This window comes from Pelophylax lessonae, assembly GCF_965119305.1.
Source record: "Pelophylax lessonae genome assembly, chromosome: 4".
Classification (NCBI taxonomy): domain Eukaryota; kingdom Metazoa; phylum Chordata; class Amphibia; order Anura; family Ranidae; genus Pelophylax; species Pelophylax lessonae.
Window position 1 is genome coordinate 141,720,029 of NC_138771.1, and position 14,436 is coordinate 141,734,464.

The 14,436-nt window shown below is 44.9% G+C and overlaps 1 protein-coding gene across 1 annotated transcript in view; it reads right to left on the minus strand.

Moving 5' to 3' along the window:
- The window catches only part of UBE2Q2 (ubiquitin conjugating enzyme E2 Q2), a 129,553-nt gene that overhangs the window by 32,319 nt on the left and 82,798 nt on the right, over positions 1-14,436 (minus strand). Inside the window, exons 7-9 of the mRNA XM_082252847.1 lie at positions 3,681-3,741; positions 3,017-3,107; positions 2,801-2,859 (exon numbers count right to left, since the gene is read on the minus strand). Coding sequence (XP_082108973.1) covers positions 2,801-2,859; positions 3,017-3,107; positions 3,681-3,741 — 211 coding nt within the window. The remainder of the gene's footprint in view (positions 1-2,800; positions 2,860-3,016; positions 3,108-3,680; positions 3,742-14,436) is intronic.

Consider the following 14,436-nt stretch of genomic DNA (forward strand, 5'->3'; position numbering starts at 1 on the left):
TGAAGAATTTCATTTTACAGATGAATTTCTACACTATATGAAAGACCTACATGTTAGCTGACAGAAATCCCTTACAAAATATGGGAATTCTAATTAAAATAGCAAGGAATTAAAGTTTAGTGCTTACATCACACATACTGAAATTTGTACGATTAGGAACCATACACTTATGTATTGCAGGCATCCACGGACATCTCATTGCTGAACAGAGGCCAAACAGGAGAGGTCACTATTGTGCTGAAGCAAGAGAGAGATTTCCTCGGGTCTTTAACATGGCAGGCACCCACTGCTAGTCTCCTGAAAATACTAGTTGCCAGGATGTCCGACTTCCATAGTCAGAGTTACTATTCCAAAACAGGCATTCAGATAAACTTAAAATCTGATCTACATATTTTTGATCAGGTCTTTGTCCCCAAATGTATTAAAGCCACTGAATAGCCGCTTACATGTTCCTATGTACAGGGTTCTTTTTTAAACAGAAAGGGGATCACACCCTCTCTCTCTCCACCCAAAGACTAAAATCCCTTATGGTATGAATATCAAAAGTGAACCAGGCGGAACTGAAAGTCCCTGAAAGCACATTAGTCTTTAAAATGCAATAAAAGGTAATGTAGCCACCATGATGTTGTAAGCTGCAATATATTAGATTTTTTTTGCCTAGACATTCTTTAACCACTTGTAGAATGCCGGTGTAACGTTAAACCCTACCTCGTGAAAATTCCCTACCCTCGTCACTTCCTGTGCACATACGTCATGGAACAGCTGAGAAGCTTACCACTGCGCATGCGCACAGCTCCGGAGGGTAGGACATTTTCACGGGGTAGTGTTTTGTAATGTTACACAGCATCAGCTGTTGCTGCGGGTACATTAAATCATCTCCGCTCCAACCCGTGACTTCCCTGATCTTGGCTCCAAAATATAAAAGCGGCGGCGGGTGTATGAAAATATAAATCACAGAGATCTCGGCTCCGTGATTTATATTTTCATAGACCAGCCGCCGCTTTTAAATTTTGGAGCCGAGATCAGGGAAGTCACAGGGGTTTGATCGGAGATGATTTCATGTACCCGCGGCAACAGCTGATGCGGTGTAACATTAAAAACACTACGGAGCGGACCGTGAAAATTCCCTACCCTCCGGAGCTGTGAGCATGCACAGTGGTAAGCTGCTCAGCTGTTCAATGACGTAGGTGCACAGGAAGTGACGAGGGTAGGGAATTTTCACGGGTAGGGTTTTTTCATGGAACACCGGCAATGTACTGCGGACAGGTGGCCCACACAGACAAAGGGGCTTACCTGTATATTGCTGCATACTTCCGGGTTTAGAACGTGGCACCCGCTGTCATTGTACACAGCAGAAGCCTGTTGGCAAGTCCCGGCAGATGATTAAGGGCCGGGACCTGCTGATCGGTTGTGTACAATCACAGCCCAGAGCTCTGTGTTGACAAACACAGCCCTATCCAAACAGAACGATCTCAGTTTCTCATCCCTCAGAGATAAGGAACGTAGAAATCTAGTAGCAAAAAAGCAGCACACTTTACACACGTACACATTTAACCCCTTGATCGCCCTAGATGCTAACCCCTTCCCACCCAGTGCCATTAGTACAATGACAGTGTATAGTAGGATAACTGATTCACTATAATAAAGTAACTGGTGATGTCAGTGGCAGTTAGTCTGCCCCCCCCCCCCAGCATTTGTTAGTGTTAGATTGCCGATTGCCCACTGCACTATTGCAGTCCCATTACATGTCGCTGATCATTGCCATTAGAAGTATAAAAAAAAATTAAAAATATGTATACAACATTCTGCGGGAGCTAAAACTTTTACACTAATCAAGGGATCTTTTTATTTTTTTTTTTAAAGACATGTAGCAGAATACATTTTTGCCACAACTTAACCACTTCAATACTGGGCACTTTCACCCCCTTCCTGCCAGGCCAATTTTCAGCTTTTAGCGCTGTAGCATTTTGAATGACAATTGCGCAGTCATGCTACACTGTACCTAAACCAAATTTATGTCATTTTTTTTCCACAAATAGAGCTTTTTTTGGTGGTATTTGATCACCGCAACATTGACTGACATTTGACACTTTTGGGGGTACCAGTGACATTACTGCAGTAATCAGTGCTATATATATGCACTGTTACACTGTAAAAATGACACTGGCAGGGAAGGGGTTAATTTTATTGGAGATGGAGGGGTTAATGTATGCCTGGTGCTTACTAACGTGTGTGTGTGTGTGTGGGGGGGGGGGGTGACTGAGTGAGTCAGGGACAGATCGGATGTTCAGCTCTGCTGAACACTCCGATCTGTGACTCCCTGTCACTTAGGAGAACCGCCCACTCTGTTTACACACGCGGGCGGATCTCCTCACTCGATTCCCCGACGATCGGGGAAGAGCGGCGGAGATTGCCGCTGCTCCTCCCCTGGCCCGACTCCCGCTGTGACTGAAAACAGCGGGAGTGCCGCCTACAGGGGGAGGAGTCCAGCGACGTAGGGTCTACGACGCTGGACGATAACGAGCCACATTGCTGCAGTAGCAGCAATGTGAGCAGTGGGAAAGTGGTTAATTGTACCTACAGGTAAGACTTCTAGGCTTACCTGTAGGTAAATGTAAAAAAAATAAGTATACTACCACTTTAAGCATTTGAGGCCAGATCGGTTTCTTTTAAATGAAAATTGTGTTTACCTCTACAATTTCTGGGTTTTTAGCAACAGAATCAGAACTAGACACAGAACATACACGAGCAATACAGTTTGATCATCACAAATAAAGCCATACTTTGCTTTAATACTCACCCTCCAGAGAGTACTGGTGACACCACTCTCACAAAAGGAGGATCAAAAGGAAAATTATCCTGTAGTAGAAAATGAATACCAACTATAAAATGGACCAAACCTTACATATGATGTATAAAACACTTAACAAGACCCCATTAAACACCATTTTGGGTCACCTATGAACCATAAAACAGACTTGGTGCTATTAAGTCCACACTTCTATATATGCTTTACCTTAAAGGAAAAATTCAGTAAAATACAGTCTATGCCTTCTTTTTCTTTTAAGACCACGAGGTCACTATGTAATGGGCTGTCCGGGTCAACCCTACAAAGGGGGGGGGGGGAGAAAAAAACAACCTTGATTAAAATTAGTTATTAAGCAACTGCAAACATCTACAAATACACAATATGGATCACATGATGTGCAACGCTAGTGAATCTTTTTTAGAATGTAAAGTTATTTATTAGCAATAATTTATTGCTAAGACTGGAATTCATTTATAAATTATAAAGAAATAAAACCATGGATATTGCCATGTCAGCCAATCAGAAGTTTGGCACCAGGAAACATCTCCACGTTCATAAAAGTTAACTGGAATGCTGGAAGGAGGAGAGTGAGGGAAATTACAACATACTGTTACTACAATCATTTTAAAGACATATACAGTAAATTTATGTTTTCAATATCCCAACTCATACCAAGCAGTCAAATCCAACAGATACAAGTCCACATAACTTCTCTTTTTAGTAACTGGTGCCAAAATTATCTACATTATGTTGCTGAAACTTACACTGGCTCCAAATATTAAAATATTTACTTTCTAAAAATGTCCCAATGCTAATTATGTATCCCATTAGGGAGGTAAGAGTTCAACGAAAAGTTAAGGAAAAAACTTACCTAAGCAGCTTAACATGCCACTCGTACAGGCTGTCGTTTACAAGTTCCACTGAATAAATTCCTAAAAATTGGGGAAAAAAAAAAAAAAAAAAAAAAGGTTAAAGCGGATTCAGTAAAGTTACTTTTTATTTTGCAAATAACACCTTAACCCTCACTGTAAGTTTTTGCTTTAAAATGTACTTGCACACCTGCACAGCAAATGGTGACACAGGACACCTGGGATGAAGCATATGAACAGATATATAGAGGAAGAGAGACAGATTATATTAAGAAATTGGTCACCGATACACCTGGACAATAGTGTGAATGATAGAATACTGAGACTGCACTTCTGACTTCACTTACTGCATGCTTGTTCTTGGTCAGGGATTCAAAGTAGTCAAGCCAGAGAAAGTAGTTAAAGTGATTGTAAAGCCTTCAATTACATACTGTAAAATAACAAAACATGTCCTACTTACCTGCCCCGGGCAATGGTGTTGCACCTAGCAGTCACAATCCTCCTTTTCTCAGGCCCCCTGTTGGCACGCCTGGATCCTCCCCCTATAGCTATCTTGCTATAGAGGCATTCATGCAGGCTCGCTTCCAAGCCCGCGCTGCATGAACACACAGAGCAGCTTAGTCCCGCCTCCCACCTCCCTGGCTGTTATTGACAGCCGTCTATGAGCCTATGAGGAGGGAGAGAGCTGAGAAAGCCACTGCACTCATGCACATTGCTGGATCAAGATTGGTCTAATGTATACAACAGGGGGCAGCATTTCCATTAGTAGAGAATGCATTAAGGTAAAAAAACCTTCAGCCTTTAGAAGCACTTAAAAAATTGTCCACATGCAAGTACATGAAAAGTCCTAAAACAGAAAGACAGAACTGCTTTCTGGCAAAAGTGGAACCTATTTAGTGGAACGCTAGTCAGCATTAGCAAATGTAAGGCTATAGCTACATGGTACTAAAGCCTTTTGCAAAGATATTCAGTTGTATATACTTCCCTTTTCAAAAATGTAGGAACAAATTCAGCCCTTATTGTAGTGCTGTATGCCCCTTTCCACTTATGACATTCATTTGTACCCATTTTCTTCTTGCTAAATTTCCCTTAAAAAGTTGGTTTCTGTATGCATACAAATGCCATGCAAACACTAACATGCGTAAACATTAGACAATGAGACTACATGATGCTTTATTTTAAGAAAAATCAATCTAGACTGTGTCCAAAAAACAAGGTATTCTTTGGGGGGGGGCTTGAGAACTGCAAATGAGTTAGAGAGCCAAGCTATGCAGAGAGAGCCAAGCTATGCAGTAAGAGCTAAAGTGATCCAAATATTCAATCTTTCACAAAAATAAAGAAACCCATGTCTGATTGTGTTTGTAAAACAGGAATTGTATTGGTAACGACTTCTTCTTTAGATATAGATCAGCTTGGATTTAAATAATTTTGCCCATACATGTTAATTAAAATAAATTGTTTTTACAGTAATCATACAGTATAAGGGGCAGTCAATTATTACATATAAAGGCTTTACTTTCTACACTGTAGTACAGCAAAATAGTTGAGCATTACTGGTCCTCAATCAATACATACAGGTGTATCTAAAAAAGAAAAAAAAAAAAAAAAAATAGAATACCAAAAAGTTTATTTCAGTAATTCAATTCAAAAAGTGAACCCATATTATATAGATTGATTACACACACTGATATATCAAGCATTTCTTTTTAAATTTTGACTATGGCTTACAGCTATTGAAAACCCAGAATTCAGTATCTCAGAAAATTAGATTATTACACAAGACCAATAAAAAAAGGATTTTTAATGCAGAATTGTTGGGTGACTGAAAAGTATGTCTATGTACAGTATAGTATGCACCCAATACTTGATCGGGGCTCCTTTTGCATGAAATAATGCATCAATGCGGCGTGGCATGGAGGCGATCAGCATGTGGCACTGCTGAGGTGTTATGGAAGCCCAGGTTACTTTGATAGCAGCCTTCAGCTCGTCTGTATTGTTGGATCTGGTGTCTCATCTTCCTCTTGACAATGCCCCACAGATTCTCTATGGGGTTTAGGTCAGACGAGTTTGCTGGCCAATCATGCAGATACCATGATCATTAAACCGGGTTTTGGTACTTTTGGTCATGTGGGCAGGTGCCAAGTCCTTCTGGAAAATGAAATCAGCAACTTCATAAAGCTGGTCAACAGAGGGAAGCATAAACTGCTCTGGAATTTATGATTGGATACAGCACTCTGAACAGCCAGCTTCTTAAGCAGTGACCTTTTGTGGCTTACCCTCCTTGTGAAGGGTGTGAAATGACTGTCTTCTGGACAACTGTCAAGTCAGCAGTCTACTCCATGATTGTGTAACCTACTGAACCAGACAGAGACCGCTTAAAGGCTCAGGAAACCTTTACAGGTGGGTGTCTGGAGTTCATTAGCGGATTAGTGTGGCACCATGAGTCTACAGTAAACCCCCCTCCATTGCGGGGGTTACGTTCCGGACCCAGCCGCGAAAAGTGAAATTCCGCGAAATAGAAAAACCCTATTAAAATGCATTGTAGGCATGATTTTTTTACTGTCACTGTACGTGTAGAAGCATTTTAAAGGTCTTTAAACACACTTTTAAAACAATAGAAACTCATTTAAACACATAAAAGATACTTCGAGACAGAGCAAGAGCTATGAAAAACACAAAAATCTTTCATTTTTAATGATTTATATAGTAAAATAACATTACAAAAAAAAAACGTGAATTACCGGGACCGCAAAAACTGAACCGCGATGTAGCGGGGGATTACTGTACAATATTGAACTTTTCACAATATTCAAATTTTCTGAGATACTGAATTTTGGTGTAATGAATCTATATAAATATACAAGTTTACATTTTTTTATTAAATTACAGAAATAAATACATTTGGAGGATTTTCTAGTTTGAGATTCATCTGTATGCATCCCACTAAGTCACCTACAACTATCTAAAACCAGGGATCTCCACACTACAGCCCTCCAGCTGTTGCGGAACTACACGTCCCATGAGGCATTGTAAAAATCTGACATTCACAGACATGACAAGGCATGATGGGAATTGTAGTTGCTGAACAACTATAGAGGGCCATAGTTTGGAGACCCCCTGATCTAAACCGTTAAAAGAAATCACTTAAAGACCAAGCCTATTTCTTGTTGTTTACAAGTTAAAATCAGTATTTTTGCTAGAAAATTACTTGGAGCCCCCAAACTTAATTTTTTTTTAGCAGAGACCCTAGAGAATAAAATGGGAGATTGTTGCAATACTTTGCCACACTGTATTTGCGCAGAGGTCTAACAAACGCAATTTTCTTTTTTTGGGAAAAACTGGATTTCTCTATCGCTCATTGACAGACGTAGTCTTCTTGATTCTCAAGAGCTGGGTTATGTTGTCTCCGCAGGAGTAGGACTAGGCAGAATGACAAAACGTTCTGGCTCCACCCTAGGGGCAGTCCCTGAGGGTATATCCTCCCTCTCTCTGCTACAGGGAATCAGTTTTTTTTCCTGTCTAGTCAGGAGTAAGGACCTAAGTTCCTTGCTGGGATCTTTTGGTCCTGGCAAGACTTTTTTTCTTTAAGAAAAAGACATTTTTTAGGTAGTTTTCTCCAGTGTTTTTTTCCTGTGAGATCTTCAAGCAAAAATGCCGGACTGGGCGACACTTGTGGTCACCCCAGCCGGCCTACGAGCGCGCGCAGACCATGGCATTGCGCTTGGTCGGCCGCGACATATTCAAGTAAGTATGCGGGGCCGGGCGACGGGCTGGATGTTGAGATCCAGTGGTCACCCCGGTTTCTGCCTAAGAGCGCGTGCAGACCAGTGCGCTGAGTCGGCCGCGACGGAGTCCCAGTAAAGGGACTGACTTTGCGAGTTAAAAGCTCGCTTGGACGCCAGGTACCAGAGAGTCGAGGCGTCCACAAACCCCCACCCCGGTGGAGAGGGTATTGTGAAGAGAGGGTGCCTGTCGGTTCGGTATGGTGAGTAAACGTTCCCTTTTTTCCTCATTATGAGGCAGTATATATTATGGGCCCCTCCATATATGGTCAGTATATATCTGATACTTACAAGTCCCCCTTGTAATACAGCATGTGTTTGTGGGAAGTGGACTTGGTTCAAGAGCTAACACTCTACCCAGCAGACTAACATTACAGCAGACATAGGAGGTATAATCCTACCTTATGTGCAGTGTATCTCTGTAGATCCATATGTCACCTCTTAGCAGAGTGCAGGTGGATGTGCTGGGAAGACGATATCGGCGGTCCGCCGCCATTTTGCCGTAGACCGAATGCATGTATGTCCTCAGGTCACGCCGGCCGCCATGTTTTTGGAGTCTTATGTCTCTTCTATGGGGGCGGCCATGTTTTGTGAGCCCAGCTACCTCGTGGAGGGCTGGGAACGCCGGAAGGCGTACACAGGGGGCGGAGCCACGCCTTCTGCCCGGGAAAAAGCAAACAGCCCCTTCCAGTCTGTGTAAGACAGACGCTGACTGCAGTTTGTTGGAAACTGCACTGCATCGGTTGATGAGCCTTGGGGGTCTCTCTCTCTCTCTCTGGGATCGAGAAGCAGGTACTCTGAGGGGCGCTATTGCGCTAGGGGGAGACACACAAAAAAAAAAAAAAAAATAAAAAGAAAAAGTTTTTTTTGTTTTTGCTGGCAAAGGTGTCCTGTATTAACATGGACCCTGCCACTCATGTATCTCCTCCGGATCCCCTCGAGGGGTCTGCGGGATCCTCCAGCACCCCATTGACAATTGAATCTTTGTCAGCTATTATGGAAACTTTGGTGTCCCGGGTGGAAGTGGCTTGTCAGGGACAGGGCGCAAGAAAGCGACCCCCGCCTAACCCCTTATTATCTGAAACTTCGGATTCAGACTCTGAGCCGATTTCTGCAGTTGCAGGTACTTCATCTGGTATTGGTGTCTCGGGTCCTGTCTCTTCAGACAGTGAGGAGGATGTTTCGGCATCCGCCATAGCCCGAGAGGAAGCGTTGGTAAACGCACTCATTGAAATAGCTGAAACTGAGATCCCTTTTGGGACTAAAAAGCGCATCAAAGTGGCGAAGGTTTTTCCATTGCCCAAATGTTTTGGCAATCCAATCGAAGAAGAATGGCGTCTGCCAAAACGCACTTTTAATATTTCTAAACGCATTGACAGGCGTTATCCGTTTGAGGAAACCCTTATTAAGAAATGGACAGAACCACCTGTGGTGGATTCACCTATTGCTAGATTGAATAAAGCCACGGTTATTCCTTTAGAAGACGCTCAGTCTTTTAAAGATCCAGTGGATCGCAAGATAGAAGCTATGTCTCGCACCATGTTTTCCTTGATTGGATCAGCTTTCAGACCAATAATTGCTATTGGTCTGGTTTCGCAGGCTGTAACTGAATGGACCAAGTGGTTACGCCGGGACTTAGAAGAAGTCCCTCAGGCGGTATCAGATTTGTTGGAACAAATGATACAGGGGTTACAGTTTGTATGTGATGCGGCGTTAGACGCCACTCCATTAATGGCGCGAGCATCAGTCTCAGCAGTGGTTCTCAGGCGTACACTGTGGCTAAAAGGTTGGTTAGCCGACCAAGGTTCCAAAAAAGCATTGGCTAATATCCCCTTTTCAGGAGAGCGTCTATTTGGAGCCAACTTAGATGAGATCATTAAGGATCTCACCGGTGGAAAAAGCACCTTTTTACCGCAAAATTTTAAAGGTAGAGGAACTCGTCAAAGACGAGGGCCTTCTTTTTCTGCTCACAAGAGGTTTTTTCGTCCAGCGGGTGAAAAAACTAAGTCCTCCAAAGCTCCTGCAGGAGGCGTCAGGGGTCGTTGGTCGGGCAAGCAAAAGCCCGCCCCCTCCAGACCTGAAGATAAACCATCCAAAGCCTGAAGGTGCGCCCCCACCCATAACTGGGGTGGGGGGACGTCTTCGCCGGTTCCCGGATCCATGGCTTTCCAGAATCCCGGACAAATGGGTTTGCGAAGTCATAAGGTCAGGGTACAAGATCGAGTTTCGATCTCTCCCACCGGCGCGATTCTTCCCTTCCAATATCCGTCTATCCGCAGATCGTTTAGAAGATCTGCGGAGAGCAGTCACAGATTTACTACAACAAGGAGTGGTAGTCCACGTTCCTTGGACAGAACGGTTTCAAGGGTTTTATTCAAACCTGTTTACAATACCCAGGAAAGAGGGCAAAGTGCGTCCAATTCTGGACTTAAGAGCACTCAATTCTTTCGTCAACATAAGAAGATTCAGAATGGAGTCCATTCGCACGGTAGCAGCCTTCCTGCATCCAGGGGATGTCCTAGCGTCCATAGACATCAAGGACGCCTATCTTCACATTCCCATTTTCGCAGGACATCAGCGTTTTCTACGCTTTTCCGTAGAGGAGAACCACTATCAGTTTGTGGCGTTACCTTTCGGTCTCGCCACGGCTCCGCGGGTCTTCACAAAGGTGTTGGCCCCAATGTTGGCACTTCTGCGCCAAAGAGGTATATCGATTCTAGGTTACATAGACGATCTTCTGCTTCATGCAGAGTCTCCTCAGACCTTGCTACAAAACATAGAAATTACTATGATTTCTTTATAGGAATTCGGGTGGCTGGTGAACCAGCAAAAGTCATTTCTGGTTCCCACCCAGAGGCTCGAATATCTGGGTCTAATTCTAGACACAGTCAGGACGAGAGTTTTCCTTCCGGTAGGGAAACTTCGAAAGATTCAATCAGCAGTCCAGTTGTTACTGTCCAACAGCTGGTCTTCCCTTCGGACGTGCATGAGGGTTCTGGGGTTGATGGTGGCTTCATTCGAAGCAGTCCCATTTGCCCAGTCCCATACCCGAATTCTTCAGCAAGAGATTCTTCTCAGATGGAATCGGAATCCGGAATCCCTGGACAATCAGATACGATTGAGCAAACAGACCAGAGAGTCTCTGGTTTGGTGGCTTCGGTCTCCAATGCTCAGCCAGGGAAAGTCATTTCTGCCAATATATTGGACGATAGTGACCACGGATGCCAGTCTATCCGGATGGGGAGGTTATCAGTTATCTGTCCAGGGACTTTGGTCCCCGGAAGAATCCAGGTTACCGATAAATGTATTGGAACTGAGAGCGATCAGACTTTGTCTGATTCACTGGACCGAGCAGCTCCAGGGCAGCCCGGTTCGGATCCAGTCGGACAATGCCACGGCCGTGGCTTATGTCAATCATCAGGGGGGCACCAAGAGTGTCCGAGCGGCCAAAGAAGTGGCTTGCATTCTTCGCTGGGCGGAACGATTTGTTCCAGCAATCTCTGCGGTGTTCATTCCGGGGGTGGAGAATTGGCAGGCAGATTATCTCAGCCGTCAGACCCTGGATCAGGGGGAATGGTCCCTCCATCCAGACGTTTTCCACCAGTTGTGCCTACGGTGGGGCACCCCGGATGTGGATCTGTTGGCATCACGATTCAACAGGAAAGTTCAGAGATTCGTGGCTCGCTCCCGCGATCCTCTAGCAGAAACCGCAGACGCACTGATCGCCCCGTGGGGGCAATACCAGCTAATATATGCCTTCCCTCCTCTCGCGTTACTGCCAAGACTTCTTCGCAGGGTAGAGGAGGAAGGAATCCCAGTAATCCTGGTAGCTCCGGACTGGCCTCGTCGAGCTTGGTACGCCGACATGGTCAGACTGGTGGCGGACGTCCCATGGAGACTTCCTCTCAGGGAGGATCTACTGTCTCAGGGACCGATCTTCCATCCTGCTTTACGATCGCTGGCTTTAACGGCCTGGCTATTGAGACCCAGGTGCTGAAGGACAAAGGTTTGTCAGCTTCAGTTATTCCTACTCTAGTTGAAGCAAGGAAAGCGACTTCCAGAAAGATTTATCATCGCACATGGAAGTCCTACATTGCATGGTGTGAACCTTTGGGGTTCCGTCCTCGGTCTTATTCGATTAGTCGAATATTGGCTTTTCTGCAACAAGGGGTTGAGCAGAAACTGGCCTTGAGTACTATCAAGGGTCAGGTCTCAGCATTAGCCATCTTCTTTCAGAAGCCTTTGGCTACTCATTCCTTGGTGCGGAATTTCATCCAGGGGGTGCGACATCTGGCTCCGCCAGTGCACGCGCCGTTACCCCCCTGGGATCTTAATTTAGTGTTGTCGGTTCTTCAGAAACCTCCCTTTGAAGATATTAGGGAGATTCCTCTACCCACGTTGTCCCAGAAGGTGGCCTTCTTGGTGGCTATTACTTCTGCACGCAGGGTGTCAGAACTGGCCGCATTATCTTGTCGTTCACCATATCTGGTGGTTCATAGAGATAAGGTGGTTCTTCGTCCGAATCCATCCTTCCTACCAAAAGTGGTTTCAGAATTTCATCTGAATGAAGAAATTGTATTACCTTCCCTGTGTCCTAAGCCCAGTCATCCTCGGGAATTTGCTTTGCACTCCTTGGATGTGGTCCGGGCGATCAGGGTATACTTGAAAACGACAGACTCGTTTCGCAAGACGGATTCACTTTTTGTGATCCCAGATGGACCCAAAAAAGGGTTGCCTGCATCTGCCGCGACCATCTCCAGATGGATCAGACAGACGGTAGTGCAGGCTTATTCTATTAAGGGTCGGGAGCCCCCGTTCCCTGTTAAGGCGCACTCCACTCGGGCACTTAGTGCGTCATGGGCCTTTCGCCATCAGGCGTCAGTGGTCCAGGTGTGCAAGGCGGCTACCTGGTCGTCGGTGCATACCTTCTCTAAACATTATAAAGTTGATGTAATGGCATCGTCTGATGCCTCATTTGGCCGCAAGGTTTTGCAGGCCGCAATTTGAGGAGACCAGTGGTCTACCTCGAGGGTTTTTTTCCGTTGGAAAATTTTTTCTTTAGCCTCATTCTTTGTTTATAATGAGCCTTTAAAACTTCTAGTTTGGCACCGGTTGGGCCTTCTAGATTGGATTTGATTTTGTCAATCCCACCCCTCATTTGTGGCACTGCTTCTGGATGTCCCAGCTCTTGAGAATCAAGAAGACTACGTCTGTCAATGAGCGATAGAGAAAAATGGATTTTTGTAAGAACTTACCGTAAAATCCTTTTCTCTTAAGCTCATTGACAGACGTAGTACCCGCCCCTCTATCATTGAGTTGGGTTGGGTTAAATTCTCTGTACTGCTTTAAACAGAACTGATTCCCTGTAGCAGAGAGAGGGAGGATATACCCTCAGGGACTGCCCCTAGGGTGGAGCCAGAACGTTTTGTCATTCTGCCTAGTCCTACTCCTGCGGAGACAACATAACCCAGCTCTTGAGAATCAAGAAGACTACGTCTGTCAATGAGCTTAAGAGAAAAGGATTTTACGGTAAGTTCTTACAAAAATCCATTTTTTTGTTTTACCGTAAAATCCTTTTCTCTGATATTCATTAACGGTCAGCTCCAGATCTTCTTGACCCCTACAGGAATAGGACACTAGGTGGAAAAAAGTTGGACTACGCCTATAGGGCAGTCCCAGGGGTTATACCCCCACTTCCTGCTATAGGTCTTCAGTTTTGTAACAAGCAGTGTCAGAACATAAAACCCAACTCAATAGGGGTGCTGTGTCCGTCAATGAACATCAGAGAACAGGATTTTTACAGTAAGACAAAAACCCAGTTCTCTTTTGTTCATTGACAGACACCGCTCCAAATCTTCTTGACCCTTGGGACGTCCCAAAGCAGTGTCAACATGAGGGGCGAGAAGAACACGGCAAGAAACACACTTCCCAAAGGCTAAACATAGCCAACCAGGTAAAACAGGAGCTCAACCAGGAACAACTGGAGATCACCTGATAAAAAAAATACCAAAAAACACCCTCAAAGAGTACTAACCCTCTCCAACAGGGGCCTGCAAAACCTTGCGGCCAAAAGAAGCATCCACAGATGCCAACACATCCACCTTATAAAATTTTGTGAAAGTGTGCACGGATGACAAGGTGGCCGCCTTGCAATCATGCACTACCGAAGCCTGATAACACACTATGGGCCCTCGAAGAATGGGCCTTAACAGGGAAACAAGGATTCGGACTCTTAATTGAATAGGCCTGCACCACCGTCTGCCTGATTGATCTAGAAATGGTTGCAGCAGACGCAGCCAGCCCCTTATGGGGTCCATACGCAAGGACAAATCGAGAATTTGATTTTCGGAACGACTCAGTCGCCGCCAGGTACACCCCGATTGCCCGAACCACATCCAAAGAATGTAAGGCAATCTCTTTAGGATGCTTGGGACACAAGTCAGGCAACACAAGGTCTTCATTTAAATGGAAACCAGAGACCACTTTAGGAAGGAACGACTGGCAGGGACAAAGCACCACTTTGTGAACCACCAGATAGGGTGAATGACAAGACAACGCAGCCAACTCAGACACCCTGCGCGCAGAAGTATTAGCCACCAAGAAGGCTACCTTCTGTGACAGAGTAAGCAAAGAAACCTCACAAATATTTTCAAAAGGTGGATTCTGAAGAACTTACAGCACCAACTTGAGGTCCCACAGAGGTAATGGAGACCTCAATGGGGAAGCAGCTTGGAACATTCCGTTAATGTCTGGGAAACCAAGGTTATGGCAAAACTAGGCCGCAGAATGGAACCGGCCATGGTAAAAAAGGTATCGGACCAGAAATTTCGCTCTCTTGTCAAAGGGGTCCTTAAGGGAAGGAGAGTCTTCTCCTGGGAGAAGGGTGGCTTTATTCAACCTTCTTGAAACCTGCGAGTTCACCACTGGACCCCCAGGTACACTTGGACAGCAAAGGGGGACCCTGCAAGGGACCCCC